At 41.4% G+C, this 16,833-nt stretch overlaps 1 protein-coding gene across 3 annotated transcripts in view; it reads right to left on the minus strand.

Moving 5' to 3' along the window:
* Positions 1–15,853, minus strand: part of trh (trachealess) — a 36,637-nt gene extending 20,784 nt beyond the window's left edge. For all 3 annotated transcript variants that reach the window (XM_064690216.1, XM_064690223.1, XM_064690215.1), the window contains exons 1-3: positions 15,534–15,853; positions 3,659–3,691; positions 3,412–3,459 (exon numbers count right to left, since the gene is read on the minus strand). In XM_064690216.1, coding sequence (XP_064546286.1) covers positions 3,412–3,459; positions 3,659–3,691; positions 15,534–15,853 — 401 coding nt within the window. The remainder of the gene's footprint in view (positions 1–3,411; positions 3,460–3,658; positions 3,692–15,533) is intronic.
* Positions 15,854–16,833: the final 980 nt, after the last annotated feature.

Raw genomic sequence — 16,833 nt, forward strand, 5'->3', positions numbered from 1 at the left:
AAGGATCAACAGGCCGGACTTGTGGAAAGGGTTTCGATTTCAATGGAGATTTGTGGCAGGGCCAAATTTCTGCTATAAATCCAAATATAAGCAGGATGTGATCTTGAGATCTTCTTTTTTGGAATTGAAATCTCGTTTGGAAAGTGGACGGTAATATTTTTTAATAAAAATTCATGCAGACACTTTTATTGTCCTTTTTTGATACTAACTAATGCCTATTTGGTAGATATAACATGTGAAAAAAGGCTGAAAGCGTAAGGAGAAAAAGTATGCGGAAATGATTATTAGAAGAGAGAGCTTTTAAAAGAGCGAAGCTTGTTTGTTCTACTCTTTGTTATTTAATAATTATATTAGTATGCGAATATTTGGTATGAATTCTCGCTGTCTAATCGAATTACCCAACACTGACAGCTGCCCATTAATAAACATAAACACTGATTTATCACTGAAATTCTTTCTATAATATCTTGATTTCAGTTTAGCTAAACATCGTTTAACGCATTCCAAGCCCGATTTAACTTTCAAAAACAGCAAATCAACTTTAATTGTTATAAAGTATACTATATATATATATATATATATATATATATATATGATTATGTCTGCCACTTTAACTGATTAATTGAAAGCGATCTTCGATCGTCGATCGTTGACTCTGTTGCTCGCCGTTATTTGAGCCATAAATTAGCTCCGAAAGCCAAAACAAACTCGAGACGTCAAGTGTTGCTTGCCCCACATCTACCCCCTTCCCACAGCTACCCCCCTCTTGGAACGCCTCTGCTCGCAGCGATCTGCTTGTTTATCGTTCACTTTTCTGGTATTTAGCAAATAATTCGCATGCCGAACCGTAGCCGTCAACTGCGGCGACACAAAGTGCGCAGTTGTGATCGGAATTATTAATTAATATTCTTGCACCTACCGAAAGAACTCGGTAAATCTAGTCCAGAAGAAGACGACGTAGTTGGCAACGAGGATCCAGCCCAGAAGCAGCCGCACACTGGGCTGGGATCGCTTTAAACAGTTGCCAAAATATTGATTTGTTGCATTGCATTTAAATTGAGTTGATTGAGGAGCACAGTGGTAGGAGTATAGACGAAAATTTTAAAGAAGACCCTGCACAAAGTATAAACAACTTTGCCCCAATTATTGCATTCATCCCTTTTTCGGTAGATGCCAATTTTTGGGTACGAATCGAATCTAGCCCTCATTTTGTATATGAAAATATTTACGGATTACAATATTTTCAATATTTAAACTAAAACTAAACTCTTGGGTTCCAGAAAAACCTGCTACACGAACCCAATATAAATGCGGAAAGTTGTTTCGATTCATTAAAAGAAAAGCTGACCATTCATTTTCTTTAGCAGCCCTGATTCTGTTGCTGCCCTGATGCCGTTGCAGCCCTGATTCTGTTGCTGTCCTGATTCTAATGCAGCCCTGATTCTCAAACCTAACTTCTAGCTCCCAATCTTGACAAGAATTTAATGTAAACATAACTTAAATAAATATCTTTGATTATTAAAATGAAATAAAATAAGCGAAATTGTAGTCACAAATAAAATGGACTTGCGAATCACTGTGCTATGAGCGCAGAGTCAACAGCCCGCAGTCGTGACCGTGACAGTTGGACGCACAAAAAAAATGGAGAAAAATCGAAGGATGAATTGGAAAAAAACTTAAGAAAAACAGATAAAAAAGGAAACAGCGGCTTGTCCTGAAGCGGGCTGAAAGCGTGTTCGGGAGCAAAGTGCATTCCCGGCATGCCAGAGGGAGAGAGGGAGAAGGGGAGAAGGGGGATTGTTTTGTTTGTTGTTTTTTTTGTGAGTTGATTTTGCTGGCTTTTAGTTTGTCATTTGCGTTGTTCGATTAATTGCAGAAATCAATTTAAGCAATGCAACTTTGCCTCATTGCGACATTGTTGTCGTTGTCCATTTTGTTGTTGTTTCTGTTGTTGTTGATCGATTCATTGGAAAGATGCCTTTGGGCTGGAATTGGGACTGCCGCTGGGTGCATCAGCCCAACGGCTGTCGTCCCCCTGGTCGCCCGCCTGGCTGTGCTAATTGCCAACAAGCTGAGCCCGGCTAGAAAAGTTGCACAGAATCGAGAATCGAGAATCGAGTCGGCAGAATATGTTTAGACGTTCGAATCGTTTGATGCGTGCAACATCTTCCGGCAAGTAGCCAAGCATGGCAAAAAGAGTGTGACAACGCGCGACAGCCTCGAGATAAATCCAATTAGTCTGATATTTGTACTTTTTATGTGAGAATTCCCATTAAAAATGTAAAATGTCATAACAACGAGAACAAGACAACAGACAAACAGCAGCAGCAACAGCACCAACTGACAGCCGCAAAAGCGACTGCGAATCGCAAACTTCAGCTTAGCCGCATTATTAATACACTTCCTTAACCAGAGAACAGTTTATAAGTTTATGAAACTCTCGAGCGATTTTGCTGAAAGTTGGTATGTGAGTCGGGGAGAGTTTAAAGAGAATGTATACCAAATTTCAGCTTAGTTTCGATGAGTATAACAAAGTTATATTGCTTTAGTTTCCTTGGTGCTTAGTCTTTCACTTACTTAATATACATTTTCTTTTCTTGTTTGCTTTAAATTTAATTTTTTTTAAATTAGTATTATATATATAATATTTATATAATAATTAATTAATTGATAAAAGAGAAAATGATCAGAAGAATATATAAGGAAAAGTGTTTACTGTACAATATTATGATTTAATTTTTTTATAATTATATAAATATAAAAGAAAATCAATAATCAATTATTTAAATAATATTAAACAACTTTTTTATTTAAATATTCTCCTGATCAGCTAAAAATTTTCAGTTTAATTAATTAATTAAGAATTTAATAAATATTATATAAATAATAATACTTAATTAATTATTTATATATTAGTTATCGTATATATTTAAATCAAATTATTAATAATTAAATGTTGTCAACATATTATTGTATATGAAAATCAAGATAATAGGCTGCAGTAAAAAACGTGTTCATATAAATATTCCTTTAAACAGGTACAAAATTTCTCTTGAATCGTAAGTATTTGCAAGCTGGGGCACATAGTTGTTGCACCTGCAGTTAGATCAACACATTAATGTTGACAGCAACGGTTTCTGCTAAGCTGCAGATACAACTACAAGAGTCTGAGTCCGAGTCTGAGTCCGAGTCCGAGTCAGAGTCCGAGTATCTCATAGATGCGACATGCGCCTTTGACGTCTGGCGGCGACGTTGGCGACGTCTTTGCCTGGCATTCAATAATTTTATGCTAACAAATGCGTCGCCAAGTGGCGCTGCCAAAGGGGCAGATGGACGGGGGCAGGGGCAGCGGCAGGGGTAGGGGTAGGGGCAGAGAGTTGCAGAATCGTTTACGGTAACATTAACACTTACCGCGCATTCACCGAGGACTGAGCGGCTCCGATCTCCTCCATGGACTTTCTGTTAACCGAGAAAGAGAGAGGGAGAGAGAGAGAGAGAGAGAGAGAAAGGTAGAGTTAGAGATACAGATACAGAAATGCATTTAGCTTCGGGGATCTGTTGAATATTCGATTAGTGAGCGCGTTGGGAAAAAGTTGACATTTTCTAAATAAATTAAATTAGCCGATAAATGTGGCCCGCGGCGTGGCAGAAAGCTCACCTGTCGCCCCAGCAAAGCGCATCCTCGCGGTATCTGGAATGAACAAAAGAGAAACATATATTAATGTTTTTTTTTTTCAAGTTTTAACTAGATTTAAAAGGTTCTCATGGGAGGCTGCAAGCCGGTTCTAACCCGGATTTCTTGTTAAATATTTGTAAGATATTTTTCTAAACTAACGAATATCGACGAATGAGAAAATATAATAAACTATATTCAGATAAAATCATTTAGATAAGCCACGTTTCGAACAAGAGCATTCGGAAAATTTGGTTAAAAATTGAACGCACTGGTTCAAACCCTAAACAGAACTAGAGCAACAGAAATATCTCTCAAGGTTCATCTAAGCTTCCAAGCTCCAAGATTCCAAGCTACGTTTTCTATTTAATAATTGAAAAAGTGAGACGAGCCAGGCTTCGAACCATGGCTTATGCATTTGGAAAGTACTGGTTCAAACCCTGCACAGAACTAGAGAAACATATACTATAACTATCTCCCAAGTTTCATCTAGGCTCAAAAGGCTTACATAAAAAGCTGCAATCCATTTCGACCCCAGATTCCAAGTTCTATTTGAAATGCGAGCCACTGGTTCAAACCCTGCAGCGAACTCGCGACAATTGTGTGTTGGGCTTGCTGGCAGACTTCGACAAGGTCAACAGGAAATTGAAATCATCTAATAAACAACAATCAGCGCCAAATTGCACTCAGAGCTTGGCCAAGAGCTGGGCATTATCAGGGCCGGGCTTTATAATCAAGTGCAAGAGGCGAAAAATAAAATTTATTGATTTGTGCCTGCCCCTCCCGCTCCGCCATTAGCCGCTTTGTGTCTGCCACAGCGCCAGACAATTTTCGTCATACCAACGAAACAGCTCGTAAATCATTGCCCCAAAATATTGTGGCACAAGTCCACGGGTTCTGCGATCCTTTCAAGTTGTCCCGTTTTTGCGTTACGCGACTCGGCCTGACCCTAAAAATCGATCGCATCGAACGGTTTCCAGCGGAGCCCTTCAAGTTTGGGCTTCGATCCGCGACGCGCCAGGGCAATTATCCAAATTGTAATAATATTCATAAGTTTCCCCTTTATTTAACTTCTTTTTTTTGGCATTTTTTGTGCAGTTTATCAATCGTAGGTCAAGTTTTATAAGCAGAAACAATTATTGGCTAATGCCTTTCGACTAAAGTTCTATGTCTCTTTTCTTTTTTTTGTAATATCAGGGCAAATAAAAAATAATCTGGAGAGAACTGTGTTAAGGAACTGGTTGGGAATTATAGAGTGTGTGGGGTGAAATAACTAATCATTAATTTTAAAGCATAATGATAAACTGACTGAACAATATTTAGTTTAGAAAGCTTATGTTATCTTTAATGTTATAATAGTTGGCTAAGCATTGGCATGATGTAACTAACTCTTGGTTTATTCCAGTGCCAGGCTATGGCTGGAGAGCTGGTAAGAGCTCTTGGTCAAAAGATTCGGTAAGCTACTCTATTTGATTCTTTCATATATTAAGACTACATTGAGTATGTTACTTTTTTTTCTGTATAACATGCCTTTCATACAAAGGATAGTCCAGTGAAGAGACGCAAGGTCTGGGCTAAAGTCTCATGCCAGCCTTGCTGAAGTTTGTTTCAAGACCTTTTCTTTTCTATCTATCGGACGTTAGTCAAAGAGACGATTTTTTTGTCGGGCTTTTGGGTTGCAATTGCACGTAATAATCGATAACATAAACATGGGAATATATCGATATCAACTTGTAAAGAAGTTTGAAAAAAACTCAGAGCAATAGGGAGAATACTTTGCCGAACTATGAAACTAGTTTTCGTATTATTAAAATCAATTTCTGTTTTAATGTAAATCTTATTTACATTTTACAAAAATTTTAAAAATTGTTGAAAGACTAAATTTTTCTATAATTTAAAACTGGGAAACTTTCAAATATTTTCATCTCTGAATTTTCCATACTTTCTATATCTTACTTATTTTACAAAAATATAAAAAATTGTTTTAAAATTAAAATTCAATTCAAAATTAAAAACTGGGCAACTTTTAACTATATTCTGCTCAGATTTCTTATAAATCTGTTATAGCTTCCTTCTAATAATTAAACAAAAATTAGTAGGTTGCCTTAGACTAATCTAGGCTTACTTTTGTAAATTAGGTCCTGCTCCCTTCCCGAGAAGTGCTCCTCTGTTCGCTGCAATGTTTTCATCCATGTCGAACAACGTGATCTGCTGGCCTTTACACTCGCGCCCAGAGACACGTGTTCTCCCTCAGCAGCAGATCGATCTAGCGACTGGATGGAGCAGCAATTGCATCTCCAGAGGCAGCTGCTATTTTTAAGAATTGGCCTAAACGGTTGCTCCAAAGGGCAAGGGGGGCGGGGGCAGAGAGGGGCCGACTTGAGCAGTTAACAAAGAGATGTCATTGTCGCAGAAAAAAAAACAAAAAACACGAAGAAGAAGATACAGAAAGCAGTGAACCACTGAAAACTCTCGATAATAACAGATAATTGTGTAGAACATGGCCCAACTATTTTGCCACAAGTACGAGAAGGCGGACTACGCTGAGTATGTGGCTAAACAGTTGCTCTGGACCTGCGCCTGGCCAAGAAGCTGGAGCTCGAGCTGGAGCTGGAGTTGGCCACAAATCAAAGCCTCATCAGCGTTATAAAGTTCAAGTCAATCGATTCGCGATACGAGTCGAACCTGGGACACGCTGGGCTTTTTGTGGAGCTGGCCTCTGTCTGGCTCTGGCTCTGGCTCTGTCTCTGTCTCTGCTCCTGGCTCTGGCTCTGTCTGGCTCTGCTCCGCGTCGTCGTCACTTTGATTGCGTTTCGTGCCCAATTAGTCTCAGAGCACTTGAGTGCGTAAAAACTTGTACCGCACCATAAATAAATTGGCATGAGGAAAACAGGAGCCACAGACGGAGAGATGCCCAATGGGAGAAGGGAGACGCGAGACGGAAGATGCAACATCATCGTCGTCTTCATCGTCAGCCTCATCGACAGCTTTTGCGATGTCGCGACGTTGTCGCCAAGCCAGAGACGCCGCATTGTCAATATATGGCGCTGCGAGAAGGGCTGGCTAGTAACTAGGCTGTCTCTGACTCTGACTCTGGCCAAGACAGAGAGTCTCGGAAATTACATAGGGCTTTCCGAGTGACTATGAAGAGGTTGGCCCCCAGACTCTCAAACACGGCGCACAGCCCAAAGTGCCCATAATTATGGTACATATTTCATAATAATAAGGTGTGTAATCTACACATTTAACTAGGCTACGAAATGCGCGGCCAATTAACTGAACGTTCGTATGCAGCTGCCCCCCAGCTCCAGCTCCAGTCCCAGTCCCAGTCCCAGTCCCAGTCCCAGCCCCTGCCCCATTAGCTGCCACAGCCAGCGTGTCCGCCCCCAACACCCTGCCCCATCACCTGTCCTTTTATGCACTATGCGATGGGGACAAGTGATTACTGAAATGTTTGTACATACTTAAAAAGCAATTCCAGTAGTTGTCAGACAGACAGTTGTGCATTTCATAAGTTTTCAACGTGGAGAAGAAACATTTTAAAAGGTCGAGAAATCGGCAGATATAGAACCTATCATCCACATTCAATTAAATAGTTTAAATAAAATAATAAAAAATATATTCAAAGTAACATAAATTGTTGTTATTGCATAAAAGATCTAATCGAATAGCTGGAAAGATTAGTTAAGGCAAGTTAAGTTAAGTTACTGATAAATATAAAAAGCCTTTTCCTACCATTTTCATAATAAAATGATAATTTACATTTAAATTCTTAGATAATTTGTATGTTAGTTAAACATAGGAACCCATGAGAAGAGAAGAGAAGAAGTGCTTGTCAGTAGATTGGGAACAGCTGCTCTCATTTTTTAGCTAGAAAGTCCTAGAGCTTGGAATAAATCAATACAAATCTGGACATCCCTAACGCCAGAGAAGTCCATGCTCAGGGAATAGCTGCTTTTTTCTATCAAACTTATTATCTTAAAAACACTGCACTTTACATTTAACTGATAGTTAAGGCAATTGTCAGTTGTCATATGATAAATTGATATAATTTGATATGATTAATTGATTATGTTAACTTCATATTCTCTGTTTCAATCTGTCAATCTGTTAGTCAGTCAGTTAGTCAGTCAGTCAATCAGACAGTCAATCATTCAGGACAAATAGTTTTACATAGAAAATTTCTTGTAAATAGTTATGAATAACTTTAGGATATTACTTTAGAGCTCTATAATAACAGTTCTTATTGCTGTCATTTAATATTTTATTCATAAATATTCAGATTTGTCCCACTGTAACATATGGCTGGTGTTGACAGTGGTGTGAAAATTTAATGGAATATTTCTTATTATTTTTTAAATGGAAAGAATTTCGCTTAAATTTTTGTATAACTAATAAGCTGTAACTTTTTGATTTTCTTCGTGACATTTTTAGTTAGTTTTGCCCCACTGTAAATTGTTAGTGGTGCTCGTCAAAAAGAAAGATCAACAGCTCGTATTTATTTTTGAATGATGCTGTCAAGGCGCCCAAAGCGATTTGCGGTCGGACACTGATCGCACGCGCGCTCCCCCCCCCTCATTGTTGACAGGCCTCCCCCTAGCAGCAGCAGCCCCCTTCCCCTTCCGCTACTCCTCACGCCCCTCTCCGGCCTAACTGGCTGATCTATCATTATTGATTGTGCCCAAAAGAGTTGAGATGCTAGCGATCTCTTGTAATGTCGCCGATCCACTTTGCGGCTGCAACTTGCGGTAGCCGTGAACAATTATTTATATTAAAGCGCAAGACGCGCTGGTTGGGGAATAGTTGGCACATAGAGAGAGCGAGAGAGAGAGAGGGCGAGAGAGAGCGAGAGAGAGAGAGAGAATCACGGCAATCGCGCGGCTCAATAAATTGAGGGTTCGTCACAGTCTGGCTGCGCTCATATCGGGGCGTTTATTTCTGCTTAATTTTATTTTAACAATTTTGTTGGGCTGTGTTTTTTTATTTTTGTGCTCTGCTTCTTCTCTCATATATATTATTTTGCTGCTTCCTCTTTAAAGTAATTTTTTGGCTGTTCGTTCGTTCGTTCGATTTCTTGGCCTTAATATCAAATTTTCGCTCTAAATTCCGCTGATCAATGATTGCCTTTTGCCTCGTCTCTTCCTGCAGCGTTGCCGGCGTACCCTGCCCCCTCCTCCTTCTCCTCGATGCGACTGGCTGTCGTCGTTTGGGTTTTTGAAGTCCAAGTCTCTTGACTGACGAACTGTTCGACTGATCGACTGATCGACCTGTACGATCATCGACCGATCGCCGCCTGTCTTCTTACCGACCTTGTGTTGTTGTTTTTTGTTTGTGCTGCTTGTCGGCAGGGATTCCAACAATTTCGAAACTTCTCATACATATTTATAAGCTGGCAAAGTCTTGCGAAAAAGCGTAAAGCTCTGCCCACAACATACCCTGGCTGCAGGGCTTGAATCTTTTCTCTGTGTGACTAGTCACCAAATTTGAAAAACCCAAAACTAAGCTCGTTGAGAATTCTAGAATGTTACCTAGTTTAATTAAAAACGATTTACAATTATCGTAATTCTAATCTATTATAAAGTTTCTTTGAGATGTTCTCAAGAAGAAAGGGTTGTGATAGAAAAAGAAGCATTATTTGTGTATAGATGCCATACGCGAGTCTACATACCAAATTTGTTATCTGTATCTCTCATAATCCTCGAGTTACGCTTTAAAATCGATAACAATCGATATGATTAGATACAGCGACAGATATCGATCAGATAGACAGACATAACAAACATGACTAGCAGCTAATTTTGCCTCCTTTTACAACTTTTTATGAGTTAAGGATTAAGAACGGCTCGTAGAATTTTATTTTCTATTATAGTGCTCATTCTTTTCATATTTTTTTATATAAGAGCATTTAAATTTCGTTATATTTCTGGTTTGTTGGCGTTCTTGAGACCTTTGCTCAAAACTTGCGGCTTGTTTTTGGGTTCTCTCAATATTTATCTCAATTATTTGATCGCGGGCAGCAGCCAGGACGAAGCAGACAGCTGCAAGTACAATTCTCTCTCTCTCTCTTTCTCTCTCTCTCTCTCTCCCTCTCTGTTTCTGTCTCTGTCTCTTGGTCGTGTTCAATGTCCGTTCAATCGATTTATGAATCAGCGCTAATCACAGCCGCCGCATTTGGTATTCCAAACAGGGATTTGTACTTTTGCACTTTGGGTGTGTGCGTTGGGGCCGTTGCAGTTAGAAAAACTGCAACTGTTGGCCAGCTGGCGTAGCATAAGGGAGGAGGGATTGGGAAATGAGTGTGTGTGTGGGGGGGGGGGGGGGAGTGTTTAAGCCAAGGGCCAGCCCTGGCATTGGCACATGTTTGTGCTTCGCTGTGTGTGCCGTTTAATCATTGTTATTGTAACATGGCATGAATTTCAATTAATTTTACGCGCTACCAGAAGACAACAACAGCAACAGCAACAAGGCGGAAGGGGAGCAGCAGCAGCAGCAGCTGGAGGCGAAGGGGCGGTAGGTGCTGCGAAGGAGGGGGGAGCCTGTAAGCAGAAGCGACTGTTGAAGTTGCCATCGTCGCTTGGCGTTGATGAAATTGTTGGCTCACTTTGAATTTGCCGGCAGCAAGGACATCAGCCAAGTGTGTGTGCGAGTGTGTGTGTGTGTGTGTCAGCGTGTGTGTGTGTGTGCCCGTGTAATAGCTTTATGCCTGGCGGCTGTGTGAACATCAAGCTCATCAAGCTCCAATCGCCACGGCAGCTGCGGCAAATGCAACACAAACAACGACAGCAACAACAACAACAACAACAACAACAACACGTGCAACTCGGTCTGTAATTTACTCCACTTGACGGGCAACCTGCAACACGGCCTCTGCCTCTGGCGGAGTGGGTGGAGTGCTCTTCGTCTCGGTCTCAGTCTCGTTCCCGGTCTCGTTCCCGGTCTCGTTCTCGGTCTCAGCTCTGGGTCTGTCTAAGGTTTCGGTTTCGGCTGACTTTGACTTTGGTCTTGGCGGCAAACTCAATTTCAGAGGCCGTCTTCGTCCTGGCTTCATTTACATAATTTAATTGAATGCGACGTGGGCTGTGCCCCAACTGGCTGCCCCACTCGCCGTGCACCTGAAGCTGTGCAAGTGTAGCTGGTAATGCATTTGGGGTGGGGCTCGCATAACACCTTCGAGACGGCAACCGATCAGTAGAAAAGAGATAAAAGATAGGTCTGTTGCACTAGAATGGGGTAGAAGATGCAAATGGAATAGGGGCACACGAGTTAGAACTGTTTGGGAATTACAAGCTAGGAATTATGAGCTGCTAGCGAATTGAGTTGCAGTCTGAAGTTGGGGTTAATTATTGAGAGGCATACGCTTCTTATATTTATTATATCTGGATATATAAATACCCTCTCAAATATAGAAAGGCATAGTAACCGATCTAAGATATCGAGAAGCATACCTAACTATTATCTATCATATCTGATTATATAATTATCCTCTTCACCAGACTAAAACTCATTCAGCTGCTCATTATTCCATAGAATTAGATAAATTCCGACCTGCACCTTAATATTCCGAGCTTATATTTCCCAGACATCCAAGGTTCCATAATATTAGTAAAAGAAGAGATGGAAGCCAACATGTTATCGAAAAATCTCTTATTATGTAAAAACGGAGCTCAGGAAGTAGAAGTAGGAATTAGTAGAGGAATATATTTATTTATTCCTTCAGCAAGGAATTATTAACTGAACGGAGCTCAGGAAGTAGGAGTAGGAATTAGTAGAGGAATATTTTTATTTATTCCTTCAGCAAGGAATTATGAACTGCCCTAAGCCTTCTCAGTTTACAGCTTTGCTTAAGAAAACAAATTATTCCCATTTAGTAAGGGATACCCTAAGAAACCTGACCTATTTAAAACCTCATGCCTAAGATCAGCTTGTCTGGCGGATGCATAGGTTCAGTGAGCCCTAATCATTGTCTCTTGACCTACCTTTGTAAATGGAATTAGGATAATACCTGAACAAAATTGAAAGTTTAAAACAATCTTTCTTAAATAACGCATATAAATGAGACCTATTATAATATCAATATTATATTTTAAAAAACCAATGCTTTTATGGCCTGCAGGCAATTAAGAAAATTCTAATAAAAGGAAAGACAGGGAATTGGGAGTTGAACCAGCGACATTTATTCTTTCGCTTTGCAGTCCTGTATTGACCAAAAGATAATTACTGCAAATGGGTTTTTAATTCCTCACACAGAATGGATTGGCTACGCTGCGCCTAAGGTCAAGCCCCAGAAGGTTGATGGCCACAGTGCAGCTCGAGCTCTTCCCATACACACATACATATACATATATTAATTCCCATCCTTGGATGAGTGTATTTCCCCAATCCCCCCCCTGAACCACCTCTTCGCCTCTTCGGTGCCTGAAAACCTCATTTCGCGAGCTTCCAACATAATCGCAATCATAATCTGCAGCATTTTATTTCATTTTCTCGCGTTGAGTTGTTTTTGTTTTTTTCTTAATGTTTTTTGTTCGGTTTCATTTTGCTCTTTATGCTTTACAGCAATTTCTTAATGGCCGCGTTGCACTGGCCCCCCTTCCCCCTTCCCCCCCTGCCAGCCCCTTGCAGCCCCTGGAGAAGAGTGCACAGTCCACCAATCACGTTCGAAATATAAATTGTGGAAATGATGGTTTTTCATTGCACTTCTGCACCCCCCCCCCCCCCCCTTTTCCCCTGCTGCTCTGCTGGACTCTGGATAGTGTCTGAGAAAGGGGTAGCGGTGGGTGGGAGGGGGGAGGCAGGGGGACGACCTCGAAACCGCAAAGACCGCAAGTGACCAGCATTTTGGGGGCAACGCCGTGGAAAATTGTGTTGAGCCGGGGCGATCGCTTTGCGGAATGAAAATGCCGTTCGTGCGGCGGCCAGCTTTCGGCTTTAATGAAAAACAAACGTCCCGGCAATTTTCCAGTTAGAACATATACATACATATAAAGTAAAGAACGCTTTTCCTGCCCGGCATTTCGCTGAGTGTAATTTTTAATGTGCAGCTTTAACGAATTGAACGAAGCAAAAATACGAGGAATAAACAAAATGCCAAATGAAAATAATGGGAAAAGAAGACCAAAATGAAATTGAGGCAGCCGCAGCATGGGGCAAGTTGTACAGGTGGGTTAAGGGGGAGGGGGGCAGCCACAACAATCACAGTTTAGATTTCTGTTTCTCTCGAGTAAAGCGCCGCAGCTCTCCTCCCCCCTCTCCACCTCTACACCTCACTCGCTGCCGCTCTCTCTCACCGAGCTTGTTGCTTTTAATATGACTTTGGCGTTTTCGTATGTCTTCGCCAATATTCGCCAAGGTAATAACTCAGGTGATTATAGTAATTATGCGTTCTGACGCGATCCAGCCACGGATAACGCTATTTCGATATAATTGAAAAATGCTGATAGACGCTGATTGTGCTTTCGAGGCCTGAGAGACTCTCGGATCTCCAGTCTCTGGTCTCTGGTCTCTGGTCTCGGGTCTGTGCTCTGGAGTTGGATCAGCGACTGGTAGCTCAGCCACGTTCGCGTCTTCGAGCCGCCCGTCTGCCCGTCTGCTGCGTCTTGGTGCTCCCATCTTTGGTTTCGTTTCGGTTCGGGACCCTCAGTTAATGGACGCGCCACCAATCACAGTTCATGAATTACATTGCCATCGCCATATTGTTGTGGGAATGTCTTGCCGAGAATCGCAATGCCCTCTGCTCCCTCTTCCTCTCCCTCTCTTTCTCTCTTTTGCGCTCTCCCTCTCTGGCTGCGGCAAAATGTTCTTTGATGCCGATTTCATATTTCGATATTGAAAATAACCATGCATTACGAGAGCTTGAACTTTATGCACCAGCCAGAGCCCGTCTCCATAACGGAGAGTCTCTCGATTCATCCCATCCCATCCCATCCCATCCCTCCAGCTGGGCATCCATATCGTGACAATCGCTCACTCGATCGCCTTCCCGTTCTGGAAAGTGTTATTGTCACGTAAATTCAATTAGTTTAATTATGAGTTTCATCGATGTTGGCACCTCCGTAACGGCTGCCGCCTCCTCCTCCTCCTCCTCCTTTGCGAAACTCTGGCCAAATTATTTTTGGTAATTTAATTTCTTATATATTTCTTAAATGAAAATCTCGCAAGCTTTGCACTCATTTCACGCTGATCGCCGCTTGCAAATTGAACAAATTGGGTGGCTGCCCATTTTGTGAGCGGCTTTTGAAAGGAAAGCCAGCCGATTATCATTTGTGGGTGAAATAAGTTGATAGTCACGACGTCTGACTGCATTAGCTGGGCGAACGAACGGCAGTTAATTAAAATGATTTACAAAGTGGAAAATTGATCGATTTAATATACTGCAAGAGCACCAAGAGTGATCGACTGTGTTGTACCCTGTATGCTGACAACATGAGACATTTAAAGCCTTTGCCCTACACAGGCCATAAATCATTCTTAAATAACTTCTGAAGGAACTGTGAGATTTGCGTGCACTTTTGTTAGTTTCAAGTTGGCTTTCCTAAGTGTTTATATACATCCAATTTTGTATATATCCCTTTATATATCTCCAAGTATATATTTACAAGTATATATCTACAAGTTTATATCTCCAAGTATACATATCCAATTTTGTATGGGAGAAGAAAAACGAATATATCATATCTGTAGCCTTTGTTGGTATTAATCGATCTCAAAGGAAAGATCTATCGTCTTGCTCCTCTTTTGTGTTTGATATGCACAAGAACTACGCTCAATATTTAATGTTCTAATAATTGTTTTAGAAGGACAGACTTGGCCTAATGAACTCAGCTAATCGTGGTGTTTAAGAGCCTTTCGTGCTACGTATACGTGATATTATTGAGTAATTGTAGGACTTATTACTGAATGTGCTCACAACTTCATTATACCCTGTATCCATTGAAACAGTGTATATAGGTCCATCCTTACATGTGTCTGTTTGTTAATAAGTCTGTTTTTGAAGCATGATTTTCAATTTCCATTTAAACAAGTGATTTTTAAAATAAAAACTAAATAACATATATGCAAATTGAGCCCATTTACGTGGCGAGAAGATGATAAATGATTTTCAAATATTTTTTTTTATAAGCTACTGTAGATAATTAATAATAATTTTTTGTACCACTCGAAAGAGCCTTAAAAAAGTCATATTCAATTTAAAAATTATTAAAAAATCAAATATATATATATATATATATTGCTAGTTCAATATACATATATACAGGCATACATATTTGTTTTGTAGAAAAGTTTTAATTTAATATTCATATATGTACATATATCACTTATATACATATGTATATATATATTTAACTAGTCAAACTGATTGCAAGTGAAACAAATATCTAATTTATGTAAAAAACCCCCTTTGAATACTGAGAGATATAAAGAGAATTCAATTTCCACATGCATTTGGCATGTGGTTGGCCCAAACTTAATTTCCATTTGCCACCTAATGATTGTGCTCGGCTAATTGGGTGTCTAATGGGAAAGCTCTTATGGGTATTATGTGCTGGCATAATTTATGTACCATCAATTATATGCCAATCTATGCGCAATTTGCGCTCATTTGTCTGTCATCTCACTCGCACGGGGGAGACATGGGTGGAATAGTAGCTTCCATATAGATGGCATTAAGTGGCATAATTTTCCATGTGCAATGCAGGTTTGCTGCGGTACGGCGCCATTGGCAGGATAATTTGAATATGGCAACGCCCACAAAACAAAAGACAGGCGACAAACTCCCACACACACACACGCACAAGTGTATCTGTGTCGCATGTGAATGTATCTTTCTATATATAGAGAGCCATTCAGGCTCGTTATTTACCTATAGTAGGGAAATCCCTGGGGCACATGCAAATCCATTGGCATACCGCCGCCCGCCGCCGCCGCCAGATGATGATGCGCCGAATGCGCGTGATGGTGATGCGAATGCGGATGCGGATGCGTATGCGGATGCGGATGCGTATGCGAATGATGATGATGATGCGGATGGCCGTGCATCGGATGCTGATGATGTGCGGCAGCGACATTCTGGACATGCGCCGCAGCCGCTGCAGCCGCAAAGCCCGCATCGGAGGCCATCGAGTGATGGCCCAGCACCGCCGCCCAGGGTGAGGCCACAAATCCGCTGCCATGGTGCTCCATACTGCTCCACACGCACACAAACACACACACACGGACGAGTCGGCACTACACTCCAACTATATATGTATATATATATATATATGTGTATATATTTCTATATATAAATTACTCTCTCTATATATATTCTATCTATATATCTGGTTATATTTATCTTTGATTTGATTTCGCACGATGCGGGCACGCCAAGATGGCGGCCATTATTTACCGTTAACGCGCATGGCCGCGGCGACGGCAAGGACGAACAACAGCGACGGCGACGGCGAAGGCGACGGCGAATTCGCCAAAATCAACACACACACACACACACTCGCACACTCGCACAACTGGCTGTAAATCGCAGCAAAACAAATGACAGCGTCTTCGCGCACCGACGACGAGTTTCTAGGATTCAAATCGCCAAAAGAGGATTCGCTGCGAATATTCGCGGTGCTCGGTTCACAGCTCGGCTCGGGGCTCTGTGTTGGACTTTCGCACGTTTTTGGTCCGCGTTCACCTCTGCACGGCACGAAAATTGGCGATAAACTATCGCCTCGCATCAGGAAACATGGTCGCTTGGACGCTCGCTTGGTTGGCTGCCGCTGCCTCATCATCAGGCACACAGCCACACAGCCACACATCCACATCCACATCATCATCATCATCAACGACGTCAACATCATCATTATCGTCATCTCTGCTCCCAGCAGAGGCTGCGACTGCAACTATTGTTGTTGCTGCAAGCTGCAAATGGTGGTGGAGCAGGTTTTTGTAGAGCCCCCAAGTGAGCGCAGCCAACTGCCTCGGAGAGCAAAATCGCAGGCCGGCCCCGCTGCGTCGAGGTCGACAGCGGCAGCAGCAGCAGCAGCAGCAGCGACAGCAGCAGCAGCAACAGCAGCAGCAGCAACAACAGCATCCAGCATCCACACACACACACACAGCTGCCTTTTTGGCTTTGTTTATTGTTTTTGCGTTTTGTTTTTATTTTTTTTTTGGCATCAAAG

Source organism: Drosophila montana, unplaced genomic scaffold (assembly GCF_035044405.1).
Source record: "Drosophila montana isolate Dmon_TW-CO22-7 unplaced genomic scaffold, ASM3504440v1 contig_3240_1, whole genome shotgun sequence".
In the NCBI taxonomy this organism is placed as follows: domain Eukaryota; kingdom Metazoa; phylum Arthropoda; class Insecta; order Diptera; family Drosophilidae; genus Drosophila; species Drosophila montana.